At 37.5% G+C, this 24,629-nt stretch overlaps 1 protein-coding gene across 1 annotated transcript in view; it reads left to right on the forward strand.

The window, feature by feature from the left end:
* RARB (retinoic acid receptor beta) overlaps positions 1 to 24,629 on the forward strand; it is a 724,626-nt gene that overhangs the window by 321,392 nt on the left and 378,605 nt on the right. Inside the window, exon 4 of the mRNA XM_077865432.1 lies at positions 10,177 to 10,633. Coding sequence (XP_077721558.1) covers positions 10,456 to 10,633 — 178 coding nt within the window. The 5' untranslated portion in view covers positions 10,177 to 10,455. The remainder of the gene's footprint in view (positions 1 to 10,176; positions 10,634 to 24,629) is intronic.

Raw genomic sequence — 24,629 nt, forward strand, 5'->3', positions numbered from 1 at the left:
AAAGAAAAAAAGAAAAAGATTGGCCACTTTATCCTTCCAAAAGAGACAGAGTTAAGTACTGGGATAGTAAAGTTCTTCTTGGAGTTAAGGTCTAGCGATATAATTTGAGAGTTTGTCAGATAAAAGAGAAGGAAAAAAAACAAAACAACTGAACAAGTGAAACTTGGGCCTCAAAAAAGTCAGAATGATGTTCTTAACACTAAAGGTAACCTAGAGGCACAGTCATAACTATTGTGACTTGATTCATCCCCTTTTCTACAAATGTTTTGGTTCTATGTACTCTCTATCTCCTATTTCTCTTTCTCTAGGTTTCTCTAGTCTCGTGGCTTCTGTGAACTTACTTTCCTGTATATCTTTCCATTTCTATGCCAGTCTTTTACCTGCATCTGTCTTTGCGTGTTAGGCATTCAAAAATGAATCAACAGTAAGAATGATAGGATAGACAGGCCATCATTCAATGTAGAGAATCTTCTAGGGTCCGACTGCATCTTCTAGGCTGCCTCCTAGGCTACTAGCCTGCCTCCAGATCATGGACTTTTCCTCGAATCAAATCCTAATCCAGTCATTATGCCCAATATGGCAGAACTCCACGATGCAAAGCATGGGAACCATTGTAGAAGGAGTTGCCTACTGTCGCTTCTCTTAGAAACAAGCCATGAGGGGATCCCTGAGTGGCTTAGCAGTTTAGCGCCGCCTTCAGCCCAGGGCATCATCCTGGAGTCCCAGGATCGAGTCCCACGTCGGGCTTTCTGCATGGAGCCTGCTTCTCCCTCTGCCTGTGTCTCTGCCTCTCTGTCTCTCTCTGTGTCTCTCATGAATAAATGAATAAAATATTAAAAAAAAAAAGAAACAAGCCATGGTACTAACAGATATTTGATTCAGTACATTCTCTACACCTTTCTGTTTTGGAATCCATATGAAAAGAACTTAGGAGAAAGCTGGCTCTTCAGGAGGTAGGTTTGGCAACGCTAGTGTATGTAACACCTTTGGTTTGAGTGTTGACTCCCTAAAAATTCATCTATACACTATTCCTCCTATAATTTATGAAATTAAAATCTTAGAGTTTTATGCTTTCTAATATGTGTGTATTCCCTCATCATTTTCTGAGTCATATTTTCTCTTTGTATTTCTTTAGCAGATGGAATCTTATAAAAATGGCCCAAAAAGGAATGCAGGGACATTTTGTGTATGCTTTAAAAATATGTCTTCAATATGCCACATGACCTCTTCCTAAAGCAGCAGAGTGATTCAGCTTTCACTCTGCTCACTTGGTGGTCTGAGGGACTCGTTGAAGGCATCATTCTAAGTAAATTTCCTCTCTTTCATTTCTAAAGTAAAGAGTGGTAAGATTTCTCTTTTTGGCCAAATTCAAGTTACTCATTGTGTCATCCTCTTGGTTTAAGTTGACCATAATTTTATCACTAATATTTACAGTGGAGACGGTGTATATAAGAAAGGCTGCAAAACTACCAGGCAGGCAAACCTGACTTCTTTATAGCCGTGTTTCTTTTCTATCAAGACCAGCAGCAAAAGAAACTGACAGAATTTGTGCTGAGTTTGGCATTTTTGCTGAAAACAGGTATTTGGCTGAATGCATTTGAGAAATTTTAAGTGGCATTACCTGAAACCAATGCCTTAAATAAATAGGGAGGTTTGAGCTAAAATAAACTGGAAGAAGAGGCAATATACATGTAGTATCTGTTGAAGCAAAAATATCCCCCACAACAAATTCTAAATGAAGTGAAGAAATAGAGAAGAGTTTAGAGTGCTCCACCATGAGAATTTTAAAAATCTATCTTTTGTTCATCTCTGCATGTGTTTTATGTTAGCCACATCAATATGGTGTCACTAAATTTCAATGGGAGGAAATGGATACAATGTTTTCTACAGAAATCTTTTCTGTCACTTAGATTATACTCAAAGGCCGAATGGTGTAAAATGAACACTTTTCACCAGGTTAAAGTGTCTGGCTCCTGTGTCTCAAGATAGACTCTCAACAAGTGTCCTCTCTCCAATTTGGAGTCTTCTAGAAAGCACATATCAAATCACCAATGCATTAAATGACATTTCTAATTATCCAGTATGTGTGTAGGTCCGTGGCTAAGACAGGTCAAATTCCATTTTTATTTTATTTATTAGTAGAAGGCTTTTGACACAGCCCTGTGGCAAAGTCCATGATGGCAAGTCAAACCTCACTTTTTTGTTCAATTTCAGATTGAGATCAAACAAACAAAAAACAGACTCTTAAATACAGAGAACAACTGGTGATTGCCAGAAGGGTAGTGGGGAGGGGTTATGGATGAAATAGATAAAGGGAATTAAAAGGTACAAACTTCAAGTTATAAATAAGTCACAGGAATAAAAAGTACAGTGTAGGGAATATAGCTGATAATACAGTAATAATGTGTAATGACAGATGGTAACTACATTTATTATGGTAAGCATTGAGTATAGAATTGTCAAATCAATATATTGTACCTTAAAACTAGTATAAAATTATATGTTAATTATATTTCAGTAAAATTATCATGAAATATCATATGTGACAAAAGAAAATTTAGTGAATTTCTAGGGAAATATAATGGGTAATAACATGTATTTTTACCTATTCCCTCCCAAATCTTAAATAAAATTATAGAAATGGGATATAAAATGTATAAACCATTAAAATTAACAAGAATATGAGAGATGCTAATTGCAGATAAGAAATGGCAACAACTAAAAAGAAAAAAAGAAACAGTAGTAACTTTTTTGAGGACAAAAAGTAAATGGGCAGTAATGAGTAAATTAATAAAGTGCAGAGAGTAGAATGCTAACTGAATGCCTGAAGAAGGAGACACAAAGAAGCAAGGAAATGCAAGCAAGCTATAGGATTTTGGTCAGTCCCAGAAAGTAGAAGCACCAGATGTCCAGAAAGATGGAAGTGATGATTGAAATAGTAAGATTGGTTGGAGTTCTGAACAAGGAGTAGTTAAATTCACTTCTCCACCTGTTACATTCTGGTGATTACTGTAACCCAACCCTGGTAGGAAAGATAAGTCTCCTCTTTGAATAAATTAAATGAGAGACATTAGAGTTCTGGACACCAGGCATAAATGTAGAGTGGGGAGGTGTAGTGTTAAACTGAACACAGGAGGAAGAAGTGAAAGACTACTTATTTAATAGTAAGCCCACAGTCAGCCTGAGCCTTACTGTTCCATTCATCTACCAGAAGTGTTTTCTGTCAGGCATTTTCTTTTTTTCCCCATTTTGGATAGAATCTTAGAGAATTTCTCAGTGAATTTACCAAAGAGCCTATAGAAAATGAAAAATCATTTCTCCTCTATCTTTCTGAGTTCTTGGCTGAGACCACTGTAATAAAAGATCAAGAAGGAAAAAACAACAAAAGTTTGTTAACATGTATACTTCACGCATACATGGGATAGACCAGAAAAAAATGAGTAAGTCCCTGAGATGGCTTAGAATTCAGAATTAAATACCATCTTGATAGGGAAAGGGGAAGGGGTGGGTGCAGTGTCTAAGGAAGTTGAGTGGGTCCTTAGAATAGACTGGAAGTATGATAGCTTGTGACAAAGTTTGTCTGGGGGTGCTGTTGACTTCTAGCTTCCTCTCCTGTGGCAAGAGTCCATCTTTGCTGGTTGATAAAACTCCCATGGAGGGGATTTATAATTGTGTTCCTTTTGGTGGCTATGTCTTCAGGCATATCAGGAGATTTTTTAAAAAGCCCCTCCCTACTTTTATTGTTTTTCAAGTACTTACAACTCAAATAATCAATATACCAAATCATATGTTGGGGTGGCATGTCCTGAATCCCTACAGTTATGTTTTAGGGTGGTTTATTCTGCTACTTGCAATCCCCAAATAAGAAGTCCATAAATCTAACATTTGGGAAATCTCCCAAAGAAATGTCCACTTAGATCACTTTCTCATAAAACTCTCATCAATGTAGAAATCAGAGTAAAACATTAAAAAGAACTATCCTTAATATCCTAAAAGAAAAGATAAGCCATTTGTGGCAAGAACCAGAATGTGTAAAGAAGAAAAAATAAGAAAACTCTTCACTATTAATAAAATTCAATCAATATGAAATTCAATGAAGTTAAGGGTAAGGTTATCTTGCAAAAAAATGGATTAAAAGTTAGAATATGAGAGAAAATATAATAAAAATAGAGAATCAATTAGGAAGGTGCAATATCTCATATTTCCAAAAGGAGAGAACATAATATATAGAGAGGGAGATATTATCAAGGAAATATTAAATTAAGTTTTCTCTAACAGAAGGATATGGGTCACCAGACTGAAGAAGTCTACCAGAACTTAGCACAGTGTAGGAGGAAAAAAGATCCATAGGGGATAAAGAAAAGATTATGAAGGCTTCCAGAAAAGGAAAAAAAAAAAAAAAAGTAACACACAAAAGATTTGAAATCAGAGTGGTTTTAGAAATTTCCAAAGAAATGTCGAAAGCCTGAAAAAGTGGTGTAACATACTTCAAACTCTAATTTAAAAAGTTATTTTCAGGCAGCCCGAATGGCTCAGTGGTTTAGCGCCACCTTCAGCCCAGGGCATGATCCCAGAGACCCAAGACTGAGTGCCACGTCAGGCTCCCTGCATGGAGCCTGCTTCTCCTCTGCCTGTGTTTCTGCCTCTCTCTCTCTCTCTCTCTCTCTCTCTCTCTATCTCATGAATAAATAAATAAAATCTTTAAAAAAAAAGTTATTCTCAATCCACAATTTTATACCTACCCAAACTATCAAACAAGTGTGAGATATAAAATATTTTAATACATGCCAAGTCTCAAAAAATTACATCCCACATACCATCTTTCCAAAAGATCTTAGGGAAAAAAACCCACAAGATCAAGAAGCAAACCAAGAAGGAGAAGGGTGTGAGATCCTGGAAGTTTCCAAAAAAAGACAGAGAGAGAGAGAGAGAGGTGCTAATTTGAAGTCTTAGTTTGACATCCATGCATGAGGCTAGGAAAACACCAATCAGCCTTGTGGCAAGTAGAATGTCTCTAATTATGGAACTCCTATATCATAGGACATGTCTGGGAGTTGGGGAAAAATTATTCGTAGATGGAAAATAATCCAATTATATAAACAAAGCAACTCTTAATTCCAGGAAAAACAAAAATTATTTGTAAGAACTGAAAATGTAGTATGTCATGTGGCTCAGCTATAACAATATTTACCTATTCATAATTAGGTCAATATAATGTAAATGATTTTCATTTTTTAAATTGTGATGACATTGTGAGGAGAGTAAAAGAGAAAAGAAGGTTTAGCATGTGTTAGCAATAGCTGAAGAAACTTTAATCATATTTATAGTAGAAACCAATAGGTAGTAAAGGAAATCTTAGATCATTATGAAAAAAATAGTTTAAGCACATTATCTAGAAATACAAGTAACAGGAAAAACCCAACTAAAATAGTTTCAAGTAATTGCATATAGAGAGGGGAGCTAAAGGATTGGGAAAGTTGGCTGCTGTTTTTCTTAATTAATCTAAAGCAGAGGTCAGCAAGCTATGGTCCATGAGCCTGGTTCAGCAGGCTGCCTATTTTTGTAAATCATGTTTTATTGGATTACAGCCATGTCCACTCCTTTACAGATTATCTGTGGTTGCTTTTGTCTCACAAGAAATTGGTACAAAAACAGAGTAGAGTATTTGTAACAGAGACTGTATGGCCTGCAATGTAAGTTATTTACTTTCTGTCCCTTACAGAAGAAATGTGCCAACCTCACATCTAGAGCATCTCAAATGTTAGGTACTTTAGAATCATCCAGAGGGCTTCTTAGAACACAGATTGCTGGGTCTTCCTTAGACCCTGATTCAGTCAAGCTTGGGCCTGGGGAATCTGTGTTTCTAACAAGTTTCCAGGTGATGGTGAGACAGCTGGTTCAGGGACAGGATAGTGCTTTGAGAACCACTGGTTTAAAGGAACCTATTAAAAAAAAAAAAATCATACATAAGTACCATGTTTATAAAACAAATTTTAAATGTTTAGAAATATAAGCTTGAAAACTCACATGCAAATTTAGGCTAAAATAAATACAGAAACGACCTCTGGTAAATTAAATGTGACAAGAAATTGAAATGCAATTTAATTTAAAAAAACATCTTTTTAATGGAACAAAAACATTAATAAATTAAACTGGAGAAAATATGCTGTGTGTTATTAAAATAATATCTCACGGATGCAGGCATAGATGTTAACAGTTCCCAGGATCCCTGTCACTGCATGGGCACATTTCATCCAAGTGGTTAGTAGGTAGACCTCTTCTACTACCTCCTGTCATTCTGCTGTTTATCAAAGGCAGATTATGCAGAACAAAATCAGCTATGCATACAGTTATGGAAAAATCCTTTCTTTTTTATTTCCTCTTAAATATTTTCAGGATTTCCATTTAATGTCTTAGGAAAGCACTTATTTTCTGGACAGCAGAGTCTAGAAACTTGGTTTAAAACCTCAGCAGTTTAGTGCCGTCTTCAGCTCAGGGCATGATCCTGGATACCCGGGATCAAGTCCTACGTCGGGGTCCCTGCATGGAGCCTGCTTCCCCCTCTGCCTGTGTCTCTACCACTCTCTCTCTGTTTCTCATGAATAAATAAATCTTTAAAAATATATATATATAAAATAAAACTTTTTCTTCTTCCCTGTACCCCTTTCACTGACGTTGAAACTGACAGCAGGGAATCTCCTGGGTGGTAGATCCATGATCTGCTGACCTGCTGCCCACTTCCTTCCCCTTTTTCAGTCAGCTCCCATTTGCTTTGCTTCAGATTGTGAAGGAAGGAACCCAAACCCAAACTGCATGAACCCAAACTCAAATCAAGCATGAAGAGGGAAAAAAGAAGCACTGCTAATACTGCTAACCATCTTTTTTTTTTTTTTCGAGAAGCCTAAAACAAAGGAAATTCTCTGCTTCCAGAAATAGCCTTAATCAGTCACATATGTGAACATAGACCCAGTTACTGTTCAAACAATTTTCCAGCAACATAACAGGATTTTCCCAACGCACCGATTTTTTTTCCTTTTGCCCTATTATCAATATGCTTCTTTTTTTTGTCTTTCTTTTTTCTTCTTTTTTTTTATTTTTTATTTTTCAGGATCCTAGGCATGATACCACACTTTTCAATCAGGCAGGCAGGATGCTGAAAATCTGCAGTGTTTGAAAGCAAAGAGAAATGAAGGATTATTGAGAGTAGAAATAGTCCCTGGTTGGTAAAAACAAACAAACAGCTTTAAAACTCTAAGAATTGTGCCCTGCGGGGGTGGGTTTGCTGAACTGTCAGCTCTACCAGTTAATGAGGTAGTTTGTCTAATGGAGATAGAAAAGACCATTTTTAACAATGCTGGGTTTTGTGTGTGTGATTTAAAAATCAAATTGAGTGGAAATGCAGCAAATACGAAATGGTATTGTTTATTTTCTAATTAATTTGCTACAAACCACAAAATAAAAGTGTTAAATATATTAGATGGTGTGTGATATTTTAGAAGAGAAAGCGGGGAAAACATTCACCTCTCATAGTCCATTTACTTTATTTTCATCAGAGAAAAAAGTTGTGGTTTGAAAGTGTGAAAAGGACAATGATATTTGGGGAGGGCATCACTTTTAGGGATAAATGTGTTACATAAGCAAATAGCAAATACGGTCTCCTTTGTAAGGGACAGCGAAGTTCTGGGGAACCTGGGACCAGATGGTCTCACTGTTGATGACATTCATTTGTAATATTAATAGGCCAGGGACTCAAGGCCCTGGGGAGAATGTCATCTGAGTGAGGCCAGCCACTCACATCACAACAGCTTGTGGACTTTTTCCTGTAGGGTACAACTAGGACACCTCAGGCACTCAGTGACATAAAAGCACAGCATGGTAGAGGGGAAAGCACAGAGATGTAGCCAGATCTAGGTTCAGATTGTGACTTAGCCACAGGCTGACTCTGTGACATTGCTGTTAAGTCAATTAAACTCATTGAGGGGGTGGCTCCATGGTTGAGCATCTGCCTTTGGTTCAGGTCGTGATCCCAGGATCCTGGGATCGAGTCCCACATCAGGCTCCCATAGGAAGCCTGTGCTTCTCCCTCTGTCTATGCCTCTGCCTCTCTGTGTCTCACATGAATAAATAAATAAATTCTTTAAACAAACAAACTCATTGAGACTTAGTTTTCTCACCTGGAAAATGAGGATAACTGCCTATGGACAGCTCTAAGGGCCAGAGCTTAAAGCCCCTAAGTCAAGTGCTTGACAACACAGTAAACAAATGGAAATTACTATGAAAATTTGGGGATTCATAATCAAGAAAATGTGGGGATTCATAATCAAGCTGGCCAGCTTCACAGACTGAGAAGTCAGGAAGCCTTAATATGTCTTGGTTCTCCACTGTACCCGGATCCCACCTTTCCTTCTTCCATGACAAAAGTTTTAGTCCTAATGTTTTCCTCAAACAACTGTGCTGTGACTTCCTCCCTGCCCTGATCCCAAAGCCTCTTGTCTATTCCAGTGAGCTTGTTCTTAGAAGCATATCATTTGATGAGACAATACATATGTGAATAATGAACTTTGACTTAGTGGTTTGTTTTTTTTTTTTTAAGATTTTATTTATTTATTCATGAGAGACAGAGAGAGAGAGGGAGGCAGAGACACAGGCAGAGGGAGAAGCAGGTTCCATGCAGGGAGCCTGACGTGGGACTCAATCCCAGGTCTCCAGGATCAGGCCCTGGGCTGAAGGCAGTGCTAAACCACTGAGCCACCCGGGTTGCCCTTGACCTAGTGTTGACTCCACACAGGGCACTCTTCTTCTCTTGATGTTACTTCATTTCCTCATGTACCCCTCGCAACCACCCTCTGAAGTAAATTCTATTATCATCCCCATTGTGTAATAAAAACTGCTATGTTGAGAAGTAAGATCACTGCCCATGGGATGGAACCATGATTTGAACCTAGGCAGTCTGGCTCTAGAATCATGCTCTTGACTGTGACTCTGTGCTGGCCCTGAGATATTGTTCTTGTTTTGTGTCATGTGGGTTTACTCTCAGGGCTTTCCTTCAGTGGAGTCTAGAGTTTGAGACTTTTGCTGAATATTGGTCTTCAGGACCAAAATGAGCCCATGGAGTCTACAGTCAGCCCACCCTATAATTGATTTCAGGCTTTTTCCACTCCTGGTCACCAGGAGTCCTAGGTCTCGATCATCCCTTGCATGTCTTTTGTGAGGGCAGAGCAATTTAACCCTCTTTAACAACATGATCTCAGTTAGAAGCTGTTAAAACTAGACAGCTCTGTGATGGCAGGATCCACATTAGCATTGTTTCATATTGTATCTCTACAGCCTACATCAGCACCAGGTGTCTAGTAGTAGTTAGCATTCCACTATTATTCCACAATAATATTTCACAACTGCTTTATTCCACAAAGCAGTTGTGTGGATCTACGGATGGTGTTCTTACAAGAAAGGTATATACTATTGACAATGAGAAACTGATATATTTCATGGGTCTTTGGCTATATCTCTTACTTACCTTTCTTTAGGATCTAGGGGTCTCCTAGAATTATATTTTATCTCGTTGGGCATCTCATTCCAAAAGAATGGGTTGAAATCCCGAATTTGTTTATATAACGTATGTAACATCTTGAAAGAACCTAGGTTAGGACATCATAAAACAATGTGTCTCTAAAAGAAGCAAGAAAAAACATTCATTCATTCATTCAATCAATATTTATTGAGTATCTGTGGCCTATCTGGTTTCCTTTTAATAGATTAAAACGTTGTGGTACACAAAACAGAAAAACTCTCCCCTCCTGGTCAGTTCATTCTAATGGGAGACTGACAAAGCACTCTCACAAAAACTTAAGTGCCATGGAGAAAACTTAAAGCAGGATGAGGAATATGGAGAAAGATTACCCCAGAGTGGGGGGACATGGCTATTTAATATAGGATAGTTGTGGCTATTGTGAAATTATTTGTAAATTTGATTCTATATTAGAATATAAGAATTTAAGAATAGTCAATATAGGGGAATAGCCAGGAGCTAGGAGAGCTAGATTAATACCTGAGATTTTTCATATAATTTGATAAAGAAGAAGATATTTTTAACTTGTGATATTTATTTATTTATTTATTTATTTATTTATTTATTTATTTATTATCTATCACTCTATCTTTTTTTTTCCCTTACAGAATTAGCAGCTCTGAATCATTAAAGTAATAGCATTTCCCAGCCTTAAATTGAGACGCTCAACAAAAAAGGCATCCTTCTTGTAAATCAACACAACAAGATGAGAGGTGGAAAAATCATGCTGAGAAGAAGCAAGGTCATATGTTGAACTGTTTTGCCTTTTGCCCAGAAGACAGCTCAGACTCAATCCTTGCCCCATAGTTACCTCCCTCACTTTGGTTCAAGACCTGAAGTGATGTGTTCCAGCCCCAGAGCACCTTTCATCCTGTGAGGCCTGAAACATGACCACCAGTAGCCACGCATGTCCCGTCCCGGCAGTGAATGGACACATGACTCACTATCCAGCTGCACCCTACCCATTGCTCTTTCCACCAGTCATTGGAGGACTTTCCCTGCCTCCCCTCCATGGCCTTCACGGCCACCCTCCTCCAAGTGGATGCAGTACCCCATCACCTGCAAGTAAGTACCACTGCAATTTGGTCTTTTCTCTCGGTTGGCTGGCTTAATGGATGTCAGAAAACAAGGTGTTTCATATCCCTGGGTAAGTTTTTATTTTGGGGGGGGGTTTGGTTTCTCTTGGTCTGCAATTGTACTTTTAGTTCTATTGCAGAAATCTAATTTGAAACCTGACAAATGATGCGTTTTAGAATGTGGTCCATTCAAAACTCTGTTTTATTTTGCTCCATTTCTTAAAATGTAAACCTAAAAAGTAATCAGCAGATATGTATGACTAACATTCCTGAAGAAATTGGCCGCTTGATAAATAATGTGGACAGAGGATTAGAAGATGATTCCATAAAAATCACTTAACAATAATGCTGGACTTAACATCAATTTTGGTTGTGAGGTCTTCTTTGAATCTCTAACTCTGCTCCTGGGTATAGATAGTATCTTTAATTGTTTAATTCATATCACATAAGCTTTTGTGAGTGTCTTCATTCACTTTTGGTTCTGTACTAAGCTGTTCCTTACCTCTGCTCTTAACTGGAATGTTGGGTATAAAGTATTATAAGATAAAAATAGAGTTAGAATTGTTCAAGACTGATACGACTTACTTATAGAAAACATACATATTCTGTGATTTTTTTTTTAAGACCTGCCTATTTCCGCACAAGCTGTGGTTAGCCAGTGAGCTCTTTCGCCTTTGAGAAATAGGTTGGCCATATGACACCTGGAGGTGACAAAACACATTTATCCTATGGGGATGCATCAGGGTGCCATAGTGCCTTCTCCAGACTCTTTCACAGCTCAACAATAACTTTTGAGAGCTCTGTCTGGTGATTATTTCAAATTTTACTGCTCTTTAAGGAGTTCTTACCAGTATTGGCTTGGTACTTAAGAGATTTTCTTTTGAAGTATTACCTTAATTGTTTTGATATTTTGGTCTTTGTGCCTTAACTTCTTCTTCCCACTATGTTGTTAGCTCACTGGGAACAGGAAGTTTGCTCCACCTAACTCGGATTCCTCAGCAAATGGTAGGGTGCCTTCAGAACTAGTAGGATGTTTAGGTGTCTGGGTGTTTGGGAAGATGTTTGGATGGATGGACAGACGGACAGAGAGATGGAATGAATTTTACTACAGGGATGCTGATTGCAATCACAGTGATTATCATGCCTGATATATACTAACTGGTTTTCCTTCCTGGTATGACCTGATCATAATTCTTCCCTTCTGTGTTTTGGATTTCTGACCAGAATATGTGATCAGTAAAGTCTTTGAAATTGCTTAATAACATTCTCCCATGCTTCTCAAGTTCAAATGGAAAGTCGATACAGCCAAAGTGGTTTCTTGGCTGTCAGGAGAAGTAGAAAAAGAGCCTGTATTCAAAATATCTTGCTGACCCACGTGCCAGTTCAAACCCTGTTCACTCAACATGCAAATGATAAAATGAAGTTACTTTCAGCTAACACACGAAGCAGTCTGACAACATGATTGTTAAAGCTATTAAAATTTCACCCAGAAGCGCCTGTATCCAATTCCATAGGTCAGCCAACCTAATGGATAGCACATTTGAATGTATTTCTTTCCTCAGAACACAACTATATTTTGTAGATGTAGCTAAGGAGTTAAGGCAGTATTATTCCCATCCTGAATGATGTAATCTTGCAGATGGCAAACCCTTAGGCAGCTGTAGACCCGAGGTCCCAGCAACTTTGGGCTACTTTAGGTGCTTATTAGTAAGATCTTTGTGCTGAATTAGCATTCATGAACACTTGAACACACTTTCAATATACAGATCCCTCACCCATCTGCTTGCAGATATTTTTAGGTCTAAGAATTCTATAGAGCAGTGCTTGGCAAACTACAGCCTGTGGGCCAAATCCAGCCTGCCATCTGTTTTTATAAATAAAGTTTTATTGGAACCCAGCCACACTCATTTGTTTACATATTGTCTATGGCTACTTTCATGCTACAGTGTTAGACCCCGAATAGCCCACAAATCCTAAAATATTTACTCTCTTGCCCTTTACAGAAAAAAATTTCTGACCCATGCCATGGAGATAAGAAGTCAAGTCATCCCAAATGTAATCAGGCTCTGTTCTCTAAGTGGTGATGTTTGATCTTCTAATTCCTTATGCTATTCTGAGTCTCAGTAGCTAGGCCTATACCTGAATGAACTGGGCTATATAATACCTAAGGCTCCACTCCATTTACCTCTAAATAAAAGGCTGGTTGGTTGGTTTGTTTGTTTGTTTGTTTGTTTTCATTTCACAGTTACTAATAAGGCACAGAGACTGTCACTACCAGGTTGAACTGTAATGCAGTTGTCATTGTTCTAGATCAGAGTTGATCAAATGATGGCAATTTTATATGATCCAACCTATAGGAGAGGTTTTGCAGTTCAGAAGAGGGAGGATAAGTAATTACAGTTTTTTTGAGGACCTTGGGGAGAGGGTGCTGAGTACATTGAAAAATGACTGGAAAGTGGCAGAAAAAGGATGAAGAACTGAAAATTCAGGCTGGAAACATTGAAATTGGCTAACTTTATATGCTGGCTAATATCTTATTTTATTATTTCTTGCTACAGACAAAGTACATGAAAGCTGCTCAGATGAAAATCATTAAAAGAAGCTGCTGTTAATATGCAAGCTGTTAGTTGGCCCTTAAACAAGGAGTTGTCTTTGTCTTTGTTATAGTCTGAGGTTTAGAAAGACCAGGAACAAGGGTAAGGTCTTAAAAGTTAAATGTAGACTTTCTCTTGGCTAAAATTAACCATCAAATTTTATTCATGTATTGAGGTTATTTAGGGAGGTAGCTGAATTCTATAAAATCTCAATAACTAGCAGAACACATGCTTGGGTGGAAAAGCCAGCTAATCTGGAATGGGTGTTGGGAATGACTCCATAAAGAGGGTCATGTCATTGAACTATGGGATTTGCTGATGTTTCTTTCCTAATCCATACACATCCAGATCCTGTAGTTCAGCCAGAAAGAATAAATTCTGCTACCCCTGTAACAAGGTTCTTTCAGCACCATGGAATTACAGAAGGCCAAGAACCTTCTACCTCAAAATCTAGTGAGAACAATTTCTGTAGCAGCTACTGATACTACCCCCATTCCTGACACTTCTCACCATTCACTTCTGATTCTCTAGTCAGCCTGTCCTCCCAGATGACAGCTTGAAATCTGTACATTAACCTCTTCCTTCGGGTAATACACATATCCCCATTCCCACATAGAAAAAGTCCTTGACCTGCCATCTCATTTATGGTCATTAAACCTCTCTAAAGTTTTCTTACATCAACTATAAACAATTTTTATTTAAAGAATAGTCTTCTATAGTAATCGTATTCAAATCTTTTAAAGATAAAGATGAGGTATGAACTTGAAAGAAAAGTTGTTCCAATAAAGGGGTAAATTCAGATAATCTCCAAGGCCTTTACAACTGTAGCAGGTGAGGATTCTATATATGGCAGTTCTGATTTTCTCCATGTCTTCATGCCCTTTGCAGCCAAACATGCCATCTTTCTTTGGTGTGTGTCAATGGTGAACTCTGTTCTGTAGCATGGAGCACTTGGCCATTGGTATGAACATTTGTGACAACTCACAATTATGACAACTCACAATTATGAGTGAAAGATGTGACCGCTTTCCAGAAAATCTGCTCTCCAGAACTTTATAACATAAAGGAAAATAAATATTTGCAGGGGAGAGGTGGATTTAAAAGTTTTCTATGTGTGAATGTCCTTGTCTTTGAATTCTGACTTAAATCTCTATACTGTAGAGTCTCTATGAGATTAGAAATCTGGAGACAGTAAGAAAAGAGGAAGTTGAGATAAGTAATAAGAAAAACTAGCATGTATTGAGCATCAGTATATAATCCACTGAGCATTTCATGTATGCCATTCTTAATCTTTTTTAATAGCCTCCTAATACCACTGCTAAACCATTAGTAACAGTCCCATTTTGCAGACGAAGACTGTGAGGCTTAGAAAACGCAAAGAACAATTACAGCTGGTTCATGTTGGTGCCAGATTCCAAGGCCAAATCTTGGAGCCCCTAAGTGAATATTTTTCCCAATGTGTTGGGTAACGAGGCCAATTTAACTGCTCAGCTAATCAACTCCACCATGGCTGTCTCTTTCCCATGATGCTTCAGAGTCTTTGGAAATGAAGGACATTTAAAGGAATTCACAACCTCTTTAGTTCCATCCATTACTGTGGAAGCAAATATTGTTTTTCATCCACTTGAGGCATTGAGGGTGGGCCCCATTGTTAGGAAGTCACTAACATTGTTAGGAAGTCTCTGTCCTAAAGGCAGAGATCCTGTCACCTCCAGGCAAGCATGACTCCCCACAGGAGGAAAGCCTGATATACTATGCCAGGGAATGCTCAAAATTGAATGTTCCAGAGCTCTCTGTGAAAATTGGACAACTGTCTGTCTGTCTCTCTTTATGGTTCCTTTCATGGCTGCTTGTTCTGTTTTATTGCCACACATGTGCTTTTTTATAGGTTGTTGTAAGCTGGAAAATATTATTAACAGTGTTGGCTTCAGAGACTCTCTCAAAATGATCTCCGTTTAACTCTACAATCTTAAAATGAGAGTTCTTTTCCTTGCTTCTTTAATGATCAGAAAGTGCTCTCCTGTCAAAATCACAAAATAGGGTATTGACTTAAAAAAAAATCAACAGCCTTTTGGAGAGACAGACTGAGAGTCTCAGAGTTACCAATGACAGGACATAAACTGAGTATTATTTCTATCTCTTGTCTTAAGCTAAGAGAAGCCATATATATGCAGCTTGTCTAAAGCAGTGTATGTGGCCAAACTGGAATTCATGTTGGGCCTTTAAGACAACTGGCCCATAGGTGTTGATCATGTTTTGAATACATGCAGATTGATAGTAACTAAAACCAACTTGTTAATTCCTATTGTCCAGCACTCTTTGCTTTATACTCTTGTCTTCTTTCTACTGTAAGTTGTATTTGTCCTTAAACATACACAATGACCCCACTGGACAGGGATCATTTCTAGTTTTAAGATGTCTGGAGCTTAGTATATTATTGGTATTCAGTGAATATAATAATATGGTCCACATGCATGTATTTGTCACATTTTTTAAAAGATTTTATTTATTTATTCATGAGACACAGAGAGAGAGAGAGAGAGAGGCAGAGATATAGGCAGAAGGAGAAGCAGACTCCCTATGGGGAGCATGATGTGGGATGGAGTCCCAGGACCCTGGGATCATGCACTGAGCCAAAGACAGACATCCAACCACTGAGCCACCCAGGTGTCCCATGTACCTTTTTTTTTTGAAGCCAGATAAAACTAAGTTAAAGTAAGAGAAACTTGTTAGGAATTCCAGTAAACTGAGTATAACAGTTTTGCTCATTTTTCTGTCTTTGGTCATTGAGGATCTCTGAATTTCTGAGGTTTATGGAGGTCAAAGACTTTTACCTGGATGCTTTATATATAGTTTAAGTCTTTGTCATGATCAGACACTTTCAGTGGTCTTGTGTAGGCCTACAGCCTCATGTACAGTATGTAAGAGTCTATTCCTTAAAGGTGGACAGGTATTGATTACTGGAAGGCAGTGCCTCTCTTCCCCAATAATAAAGGAATCTTTGTGTCTTCTTCTTGATGTCTTTACAATTTCTCCAGACTCTGGTCGAGTACAACATGTAATCCTTTGAATAGTTCTAATGAGGAGCTGGGTTCATTCTGTTTGTTGAACTTTACCCCAAAGGGATCAAGAATATGTGAACATGAATTAGAAACAGAAAGATTATTGTTCAATTTCATCAAATTAACTACAATGCCCAAAGGAGAATCTCAACTCTGGAAGTGTGTTCTTGAATAGAAATAGGCTTTCAGTCTAAAGAGACAATTGTAAAAACAGGAATGGATTTTCCTCTGACTTACTTTTGCCAATGACTATTCCTACAGAGAGCATGATTGAAAGTATACCAAAATAAAAAAAGAAGAAGACTCAAAATGGAGAGAAGAGAGAGATTGGTGGTTTAGACGTAATATTAGGTTCCTTTAGATACTCTGTTTATTAGATAAACAGAGACATTTTAAAGGAGCATTTTTGACCTTAGGAAGATGAACTTCTGAAAATAGCCATAACAGCTCCGAGTTGGCTATGAGATATGAGACTTTCCATGTGTTCCAAATTTCTGTACTGATGAAATCATCAATCTGCAGCTCCTGTACATTTCAGATGAATTATTTTGGTCCTAATGATGAAAAATTCATTCATATAACCTTGAGTGATAGGAGATTAACCTCCATACAAGGTAGATGAATATGAGGACAGGTAAAATTGCCACCAGATGGCTGCCCTCTGGGCCATCTTCAGGATATATCTCAAGCAGTACCACAGAAGCTCTGGTAATTTATGCTGTGTTATCAAAGTGATACAGCCCCCTATTATGTCTTTTTTCTCTATTTTCTATTTTGGATCCCTCAAACAGTTGAATGGTTTTTGGTAATTTATTTATTTTAATTATTTTTTAAAGATTTTATTTATGTTTCATGAGAGACACAGGGAGAGGCAGAGACACAGGCAGAGGGAGAAGCAGTCTCCCAGAGGGAGCCTGCTGCAGGACTCGATCCCAGGACCCCGGGATCACGACCTGAGCCAAAGAAAGGCAGATGCTCAAACACTGAGCCACCCAGGTGCCCCTGTTTTTAGGAATTTAAATGAACAAGAGAGAGGGAGAGGAGGAAGGGAATGTGGGAAGGAAGAAAGGAAAGAAGGAAGGAGGAAAAGATAGACAGGAGAAAGAGACATTCTGGCCCTATTATGTTCCCTCCATGCCACCTCCAAGAACTTGAGGCTGCTGAACCAACCAACAGCCAGTGGTACCATCAGCACTCTTGCTTTTTTCACTTTCCATTAGAATAAGGATTAAAAGAGCTGTCATCTGTTTAGTGTGCTACATACATTATCTCTATCTGCCATCCGGAAAAGAGAAATAGAGGAAGACTAATATAACCAACTTTCCTAAAATTGCTCAGGCAAAAATGATGGAACTGGGTTTCAGTTCTTCGCTCTGGCCAGTCATCTTTTCACACCTGTATGTTAGATGTGGATGTTGAGGTGATACAAAGGTTTTAAAAACATTCTGTCTTTAAGGATCTTGCACTCCTATGGGGAAATCATAATTGCCTAAAATAATTTCGATCTCAAACTCTGATTGTTCTCTATTCTTTAAGGCCTTGATTTTATAAAGCTTATAACACCCCTCCCACCCACATACCTGCTATGCATATGGTAATTTACTCTACATGTCCTGTTCTGCTGTCTTCAGTAATTTTCATAGCTTTCCCTCCTTTACTCATCTGTTAACTTGATGCCTGGCTACAGTGAAAACTCATTTAAGGTTCACAGAATGACCAAATTTATGGTTCTTGTTGATGGGGGACTTTGACAATTTGCAAGTGTGCTTTTGGATGTCACCATGATTGGCAACACTATAGGCATTTAGGGGGTAAGGGCTGGGAGACTGAATGTCTTGCACTATGCACAAGAGTTGCAAATAATACAGAATTATTTCATGTCCTCCTTGACTTCCCATTGTCCCACCAGACATTCATGTTAAGAACACTCCCCCCCAAATAAATTATGATTAACTGAACTTACCTATAACTCCATTTTACATATAAATGCAAAATACTATGTGCTTTTATTATACCGTGAATTATTTAGAACTATAATTGCTGTGTAGATGGAGAGTAGGCTGATCTTTATTTTGTTTGGAATGTTCCTAAGAGTCATTTACAATTTCAGATTACAATGTCACCACTGACTAACCCATACCACATGTTTTTATCAGTCTGCATTTGTAGGTAAAATATTCACTGTAATTCTGCACAATAATCATCTTACTGCTTCTTTATTCCCGAGCATTTATACATTGAAATACTTATTATTTTATTACAACTTACTTTCTTTGAATTCATTCTTTATATTGCAGTGAAGGCCATATATTGATTTCTTTGAAATTATATGTATAGGTGGGCTATATTATCTATGACTGTCATTTTAAGATAGTAAAGCAGATGTTATAAAATATGTTACTAAAAGAAGTATTACATTCAATATCTTGAAGATTGCTGGAATGATAGGGTGGGTGGGTGGATGGATGGATGGATGGATGAGTGAGTGAGTGAGTGAAGAATAGTTAACAGTGTCAACTAAACTGCTTGGAACTTAAATGTTCTAGCCGTTGAAAGAAAGTCAATAAGGGTCATGGACAGGAAAAGATTTGTGAAACCAAATCTGATGATCATGTCAGGCATGGGGCAGTGATATGGCATGGGGAAGTCATATGCAGAAGACCTGTGGAAAGTGTTTAAAGTTTCCCATCTTGGAAGGCATGTGGGGTTGGCAAGGAGCCATCCAGCCCTTGCCCCTATTTCTTGATGTGTAAACAGTGTCTCCAAGGTATACAGGAGGGAATCAAATGTTTTCTTATTCATGAATTTACTCTTTCAATATTTATTTGACACATATGCGTTAAGTATTGAAATAGGCACCTTTGAGTCTCTCTGATGGTTTACTGGGTAAATTTATCAGAGTAATTGGTTCTTACTTGTGTGTCATGTCAGAGTCTGTCACCAAAAAATGCTCAGTATCACTCATCATCAGGGAAATGCAAATCAGAACAATGAACTATCACCTCACACCTGTGAGAATAGCTAAAGTAAAAAACATAGGAAATAACAAGGATCCAGGAGGATGTGGAGAAAAAGGGATGCTTGTGCAGGGTGGTGGGAATGCAAACTGGTATAGCCACTGTGGGAAAACAGTATGGAGGTCTCTCAAAATTTTAAGAAGAAAATTACCCATAATCCAGTAATTCCACTACTGGGTACTTACCCAAAGAAAATGAAAACACTAATACGGAAAGATATATGCACCCCTATGTTTATTGCAGCATTATTTACAAAAGTCAAGATGTGAAAGCAACCCAAGTGTCCATCTATAGATGAATGGATAAAGATGTAGTGTGTATGTACACATGCGCACACACACACACACAGAGGAATATTATTCAGCTGTGAGAAAGAATAAATGCTTGCCATTAGCAACAAAATGGATGGATCTAGAGGGTATAATACTAAGTGAAATAAGTCAGAGAAAGACAAATATTTCACTCACATGTGGAATTTAGGAAACAAAAAAACAAACAGACTTAAATATAGAAAACAAACTGGTGGTTGTTAGAAAGTGGGTGGGATGGATGAAATAGGTAAATAGGGTTAAGAATACACTTATTGTGATGAGCACAGAGTACTGTATAGAGTTTTTGAATCATTATATCATGTTATATAATCATTATGCTGTACACCTAAAATAATGTAATACTGTATTAATTATACTTGCATTAAAAAAAATCCATTTCCAAAAAAAAAAAAATCCACTTTCAATGATACATCATTTTAGGATTTACCAGGACAAACGTATGGAACTGTTCTAGATTGAGTTTGCATATCCCAAAAGATGCTGAAGTCTGAACCCCCATTATACATGAATGTAACTTTACTTAGAATCTTCTCAGATGATCATGTTAAGATGAAGTCATTAGGGTGGGTCCTAATCAAGTATAACTGTGTCCTTATGAAAAGGGGAAATTTGGACACAAAAATAGAGATACAGGGAGAGTGCCATGTAAGGGTTGGAGTTATGCTTCTACAATGCAAGGACCACTAAAGATTGCCAGCAAATGAATAGAAATAGGGGAGTGGCATGGAAAAGATATTCCTTCATAGTCCTCAGATGGAAGCAAGCCTTCCATGTACTTTGGTTTGGGACTTCTCGTATCCAGAGCTATTTGTGGTACTTTGTTATAGTGGTCCTAGGAAACTAACTAATCAGGACTCTAATTCGAAATTATACCTTCCTACTACTGAAGGAGGAAAAATCGTGCTTTTGGTCTCCCCCCACCACCCCCCATCTGAAAGTATCTAGTAATTTAGCTATTTTTCTCATAATTTTATGCTCACAAAGACCTCTTCTGCAATATGTGGCTGCTTTGGCTTGGAATAATGAATAATATTTCAGGAAAGTATTTTTTTTCCTTTCCTTTCCAAGCCAATCTCCCTTGATTCTGGTGGCTACAAGTCCATGGTCATAAATCACAATGGTCAATTTTTTTTTTTTAATGAATATGTCTTTATTTCTCTGGCTTTATTTTGGTCTTATCCTTGGATACTAAATTTATACTCCCTTTCTTGACCTTCACATGTCTTTAATATCTATTTTACTCTTAATTTTAAACCCTTTGCCTCATGACTCTGCAGGGTTACTCATCACTATTGTATTGGAGCCTGTAGAATTCTCCAGAAGAGTCCTTCATTTAACAAAATCATATTTCAGGGGCACCTAGGTGGCTCAGTGAGTTAAGTGTCTGCCTTTGGCTCAGGTCATGATTTCAGGGTTCTCGGATTGAGCCCTGTATCAGGCTCCCTGTTCAGTTGGGAGTCTGCTTCTCCCTCTGCTGCTCCCCCTGCTTGTGCTCTCTCCCTGTCTTTCAAATAAATAAATAAAATCTTTATAAAAAACAAAAACAAAACAAATTCATATTTCAAGTTGCAGTCCCTGGGGGTTGGTGGCTGTGATCTTACTATAATTATTGGTCATTGATTATCTCAAACATCATTATTGGTTCATCTGACAGCCCTGGGCACTTGGGCATTCTTTCTTTAATACTGTGTTCTTCTTTTTTTGTCTTATGGTTAGTTCTGTTTGTTTCCTGGTCTTTACATCGATTCCCATTACTTCTCTGTATCTGGGATTTTTTTTAGTTACTTATAGCCAAAAGCCTTTTAAAATATTTTGGAAGCCAAATAAAGTTGTACCATGTATAAACTTCACGATTCTGGGCCTCACTAAACCTTTGTCTGGTTACCTTCACCCTCTGTAAAGTGGGTGCCTGGGCCATTGTTTTCTTATATAATAAGATACATTTAATAATATGAAAATCTGTATATATAAAGTTACTTTTTTCAGTTTGCTAAAATCTCAAAAAGTCATCATATTGATGAAAATGTCCCCTTTCTAATGAGAGTACATATTGTTAATTTAGTGTTGAGGTGTTTTATCAAATATCTGTTAGTTTTGCAGATGTTTAGACAAAACAAAATTTCTAGGGAGTTCTGGGACCAAGGACAGTAGTTATCTGTAGCCCTGTGGGCACTAATGACAGTAGCAAGTTATGTAGCCATTGCTTTGTGGTGGGCTACAAAATGTGGCACTAGTGAGAGGTACTGCCTCCATATTGCCTTTAACCTTGGGGAATTTACAAAGACAAATGTACTAATTAGGAAAGCTTCATCCCGTTGAACCAAAAATGGTATTCATGTAGATAATTTTGGGGGATGGAGGAGGATGTTTAAAAATGGGGGAGTTACTATTTTCAACCCCCAAACTGGGTCCTTGAACATAGTTGAACCTCTGTACATCATTTTCCTCAGCTTGTGAAATAAGGGTAATAACAGTACCTTCAAAGGGTCACCACAGTGAGATGGCTGTTAGTTAAGGCATGGAAGCGTCTACTAGCACTGTCCAGCTACCAGTGCTTACACTGTTTATAATAGAGCTATAACAGTAAAAACCATATCAGTAGTAGCAATCATTGTTATCAATGCTCTGCATTCAAAATCTGGCCACTCAGAGAAGCAAACACCTGTGCTGTCATAGGACTGACATTCTGATGATTGCTTCCAAAATATAAAGGCTGTTCTACACACACGGGTACTTTTCTGTATTTCTTAGAAGTCCATATTATGCATGTAGAAGTTTTCACTTTCCAGAATTTGTACCCTACAAGATTTTCCTTTCAGCCAGAATTCTCCAGAGGGTGATTTTACACTTGGGTATTGGAAAGGACTCTCTTTCATCAGTAACCATGGCCTGTTTAATAATTTTGTACTTATCACAGAGGCCACATCCAAGAAATACACATGTATTCGGGTTCTCTTTCACAGATGAGCTCCTCTCAGAGTCAGAGAACGTAAGCAAAAGCTGAACCTCCCTGACCTCTTAGGGCCTGCAGGCTCTGCAGGTCACTTTGTTCCTATAAACCATCTCAAATAATGCTTGCTTGAATTTCAGTGATGTGTATAATAATGCACATTTCTCAAGCATTATGGTTTTGCTTCTACTAATACCAAGTTACTCTAATATTTAATGGTTGTGAAATTGGCCAATCCAAAAATAAGTACTTAGAGGAAAAAGTTATCTTGACATTTCATACAAGTGAATAGAGCTTTAATAATGACCACATAGTTCAAAAGAAAGCTACTCTTCAGCATTTTATCAGAATGGCTTAAAGGAATATTTGACAAAACAAGGATTAGGGATTTCCTTGACTTCTGATGGAAATCTCTGAATTAGGAAGTGGTCTTCATATCATCCTTGACTCTTGTTCTGACCTCCTATAGAAAGTTTTGGGATTTCTTTCTTCTTCCACAAAAAATCTTATTCCAGAACCAAAGCCAAAAAAAAAAAAAATCAAAAGATGCATGTAGCACTATCAATAATACTGTTTTGTTCAGTTCTGAATCCCATAATGGGTTAAGTATACGCATATTGGTGCAAAGGTTAACATGTTCTTTTTTTTTTTAAGATTTTGTTTATTTAAAAAATAAAAAGATTTTGTTTATTTATTCATGAGAGACACAGAGAGAGAGGCAGAGATGTAGGCAGAGGGAGAAGCAGGCTCCCTGCAAGGAGCCCCAAGTGAGACTCAATCTAGACCCCAGGATCATGCCCTGAGCCAAAGGCAGATGCCCAACCACTGAACCACCCAGGCGTCCCAGTTAACATGTTCTTTAGTACTTGCCACAATTTTTTAATCCCTGCTTCGAGGACAGAAAGCAACGATATGTGTCTGGTATTTGGGCAAACAGAGAAGTGCTATGGAATAACAGAAGAAGATAAGGCTTGACACTGGGAATCCACCACTTCCATTGCAACACAATGGACAAAGACAGAATGTAAATAATATGTAAAGAACTTGTCCAATACAGAAAAATAGGCAAATAATTCAAACCAAAAATATACAATAGATTTCATTCTACTCAAAAAGAATTCAAATACACCATATCAACTTCACATTAATAATAAGGATGTATAATTCAAGACCAAATGCAATGCCTTTTTATAGCCATAAAAGTTACATGAATTAAGTGTGGTGACAATACCAAGTGTTGGAGAGAATGTCAATCAACAGATACTCTGAGATATATTTCTGGTGAGAGCCTAAATTACTATCATCTTCTTGGAAATGGCTCACATTATCCTATAAAATTGAATATTCAGATTTCCTACTATTGAGCAGTTTGTCTTGTAGGTAACTATCCTAGAAAAACTCTTTAATATGAATACTAGGATTTATGTTTAAGAAAGTTTATAGTAGCACTGTTTGTAAATTGTAAAAAATTAGATACCAGCCAAATATTTATGAACAGATAAATGCAAAAATAAATGGTGGCATGGTCGCTAAATTCAGTAGTACCCATCACTGAAAATGAAGTCATAGCAAGAACATGGATAGATCATAAAAACATAGTGTTGAGTTGAACAAATTTTTTGGCTATGTATAAGATTGTAATATTTTTTATAAATTCAAGAGAAATAGTGGTTAGAGAAATATATATAATAAAGCTGTGCATTAAGGAGTCAAGGGAATAATAAAGACCAAATTCAAGGTAATATATACCTCTGAGAGGTTAAACAGAATAGATAAGTAAGTGGATGGGATAGAGAAGGAGCACATGGGTGTGTGCAGCATAAGTTATAGAGTTCTAATTATTAAATATTTATTAGTATGTTTTATAACACATGCACATGTTAGGTTTATTTTTGTAGTTATTAAAGGTACATCAAAAAGATAAACTATGATTATATCTATTATGTGCTAGAACTAGAAGACAGGAAAAATAGCAGTAGCCTGAAGCAGGAAATTCACATACTGAAAGAAAGGGAAATGGCCAGTGAAAA

This window comes from Canis aureus, chromosome 22 (assembly GCF_053574225.1).
Source record: "Canis aureus isolate CA01 chromosome 22, VMU_Caureus_v.1.0, whole genome shotgun sequence".
NCBI lineage: Eukaryota > Metazoa > Chordata > Mammalia > Carnivora > Canidae > Canis > Canis aureus.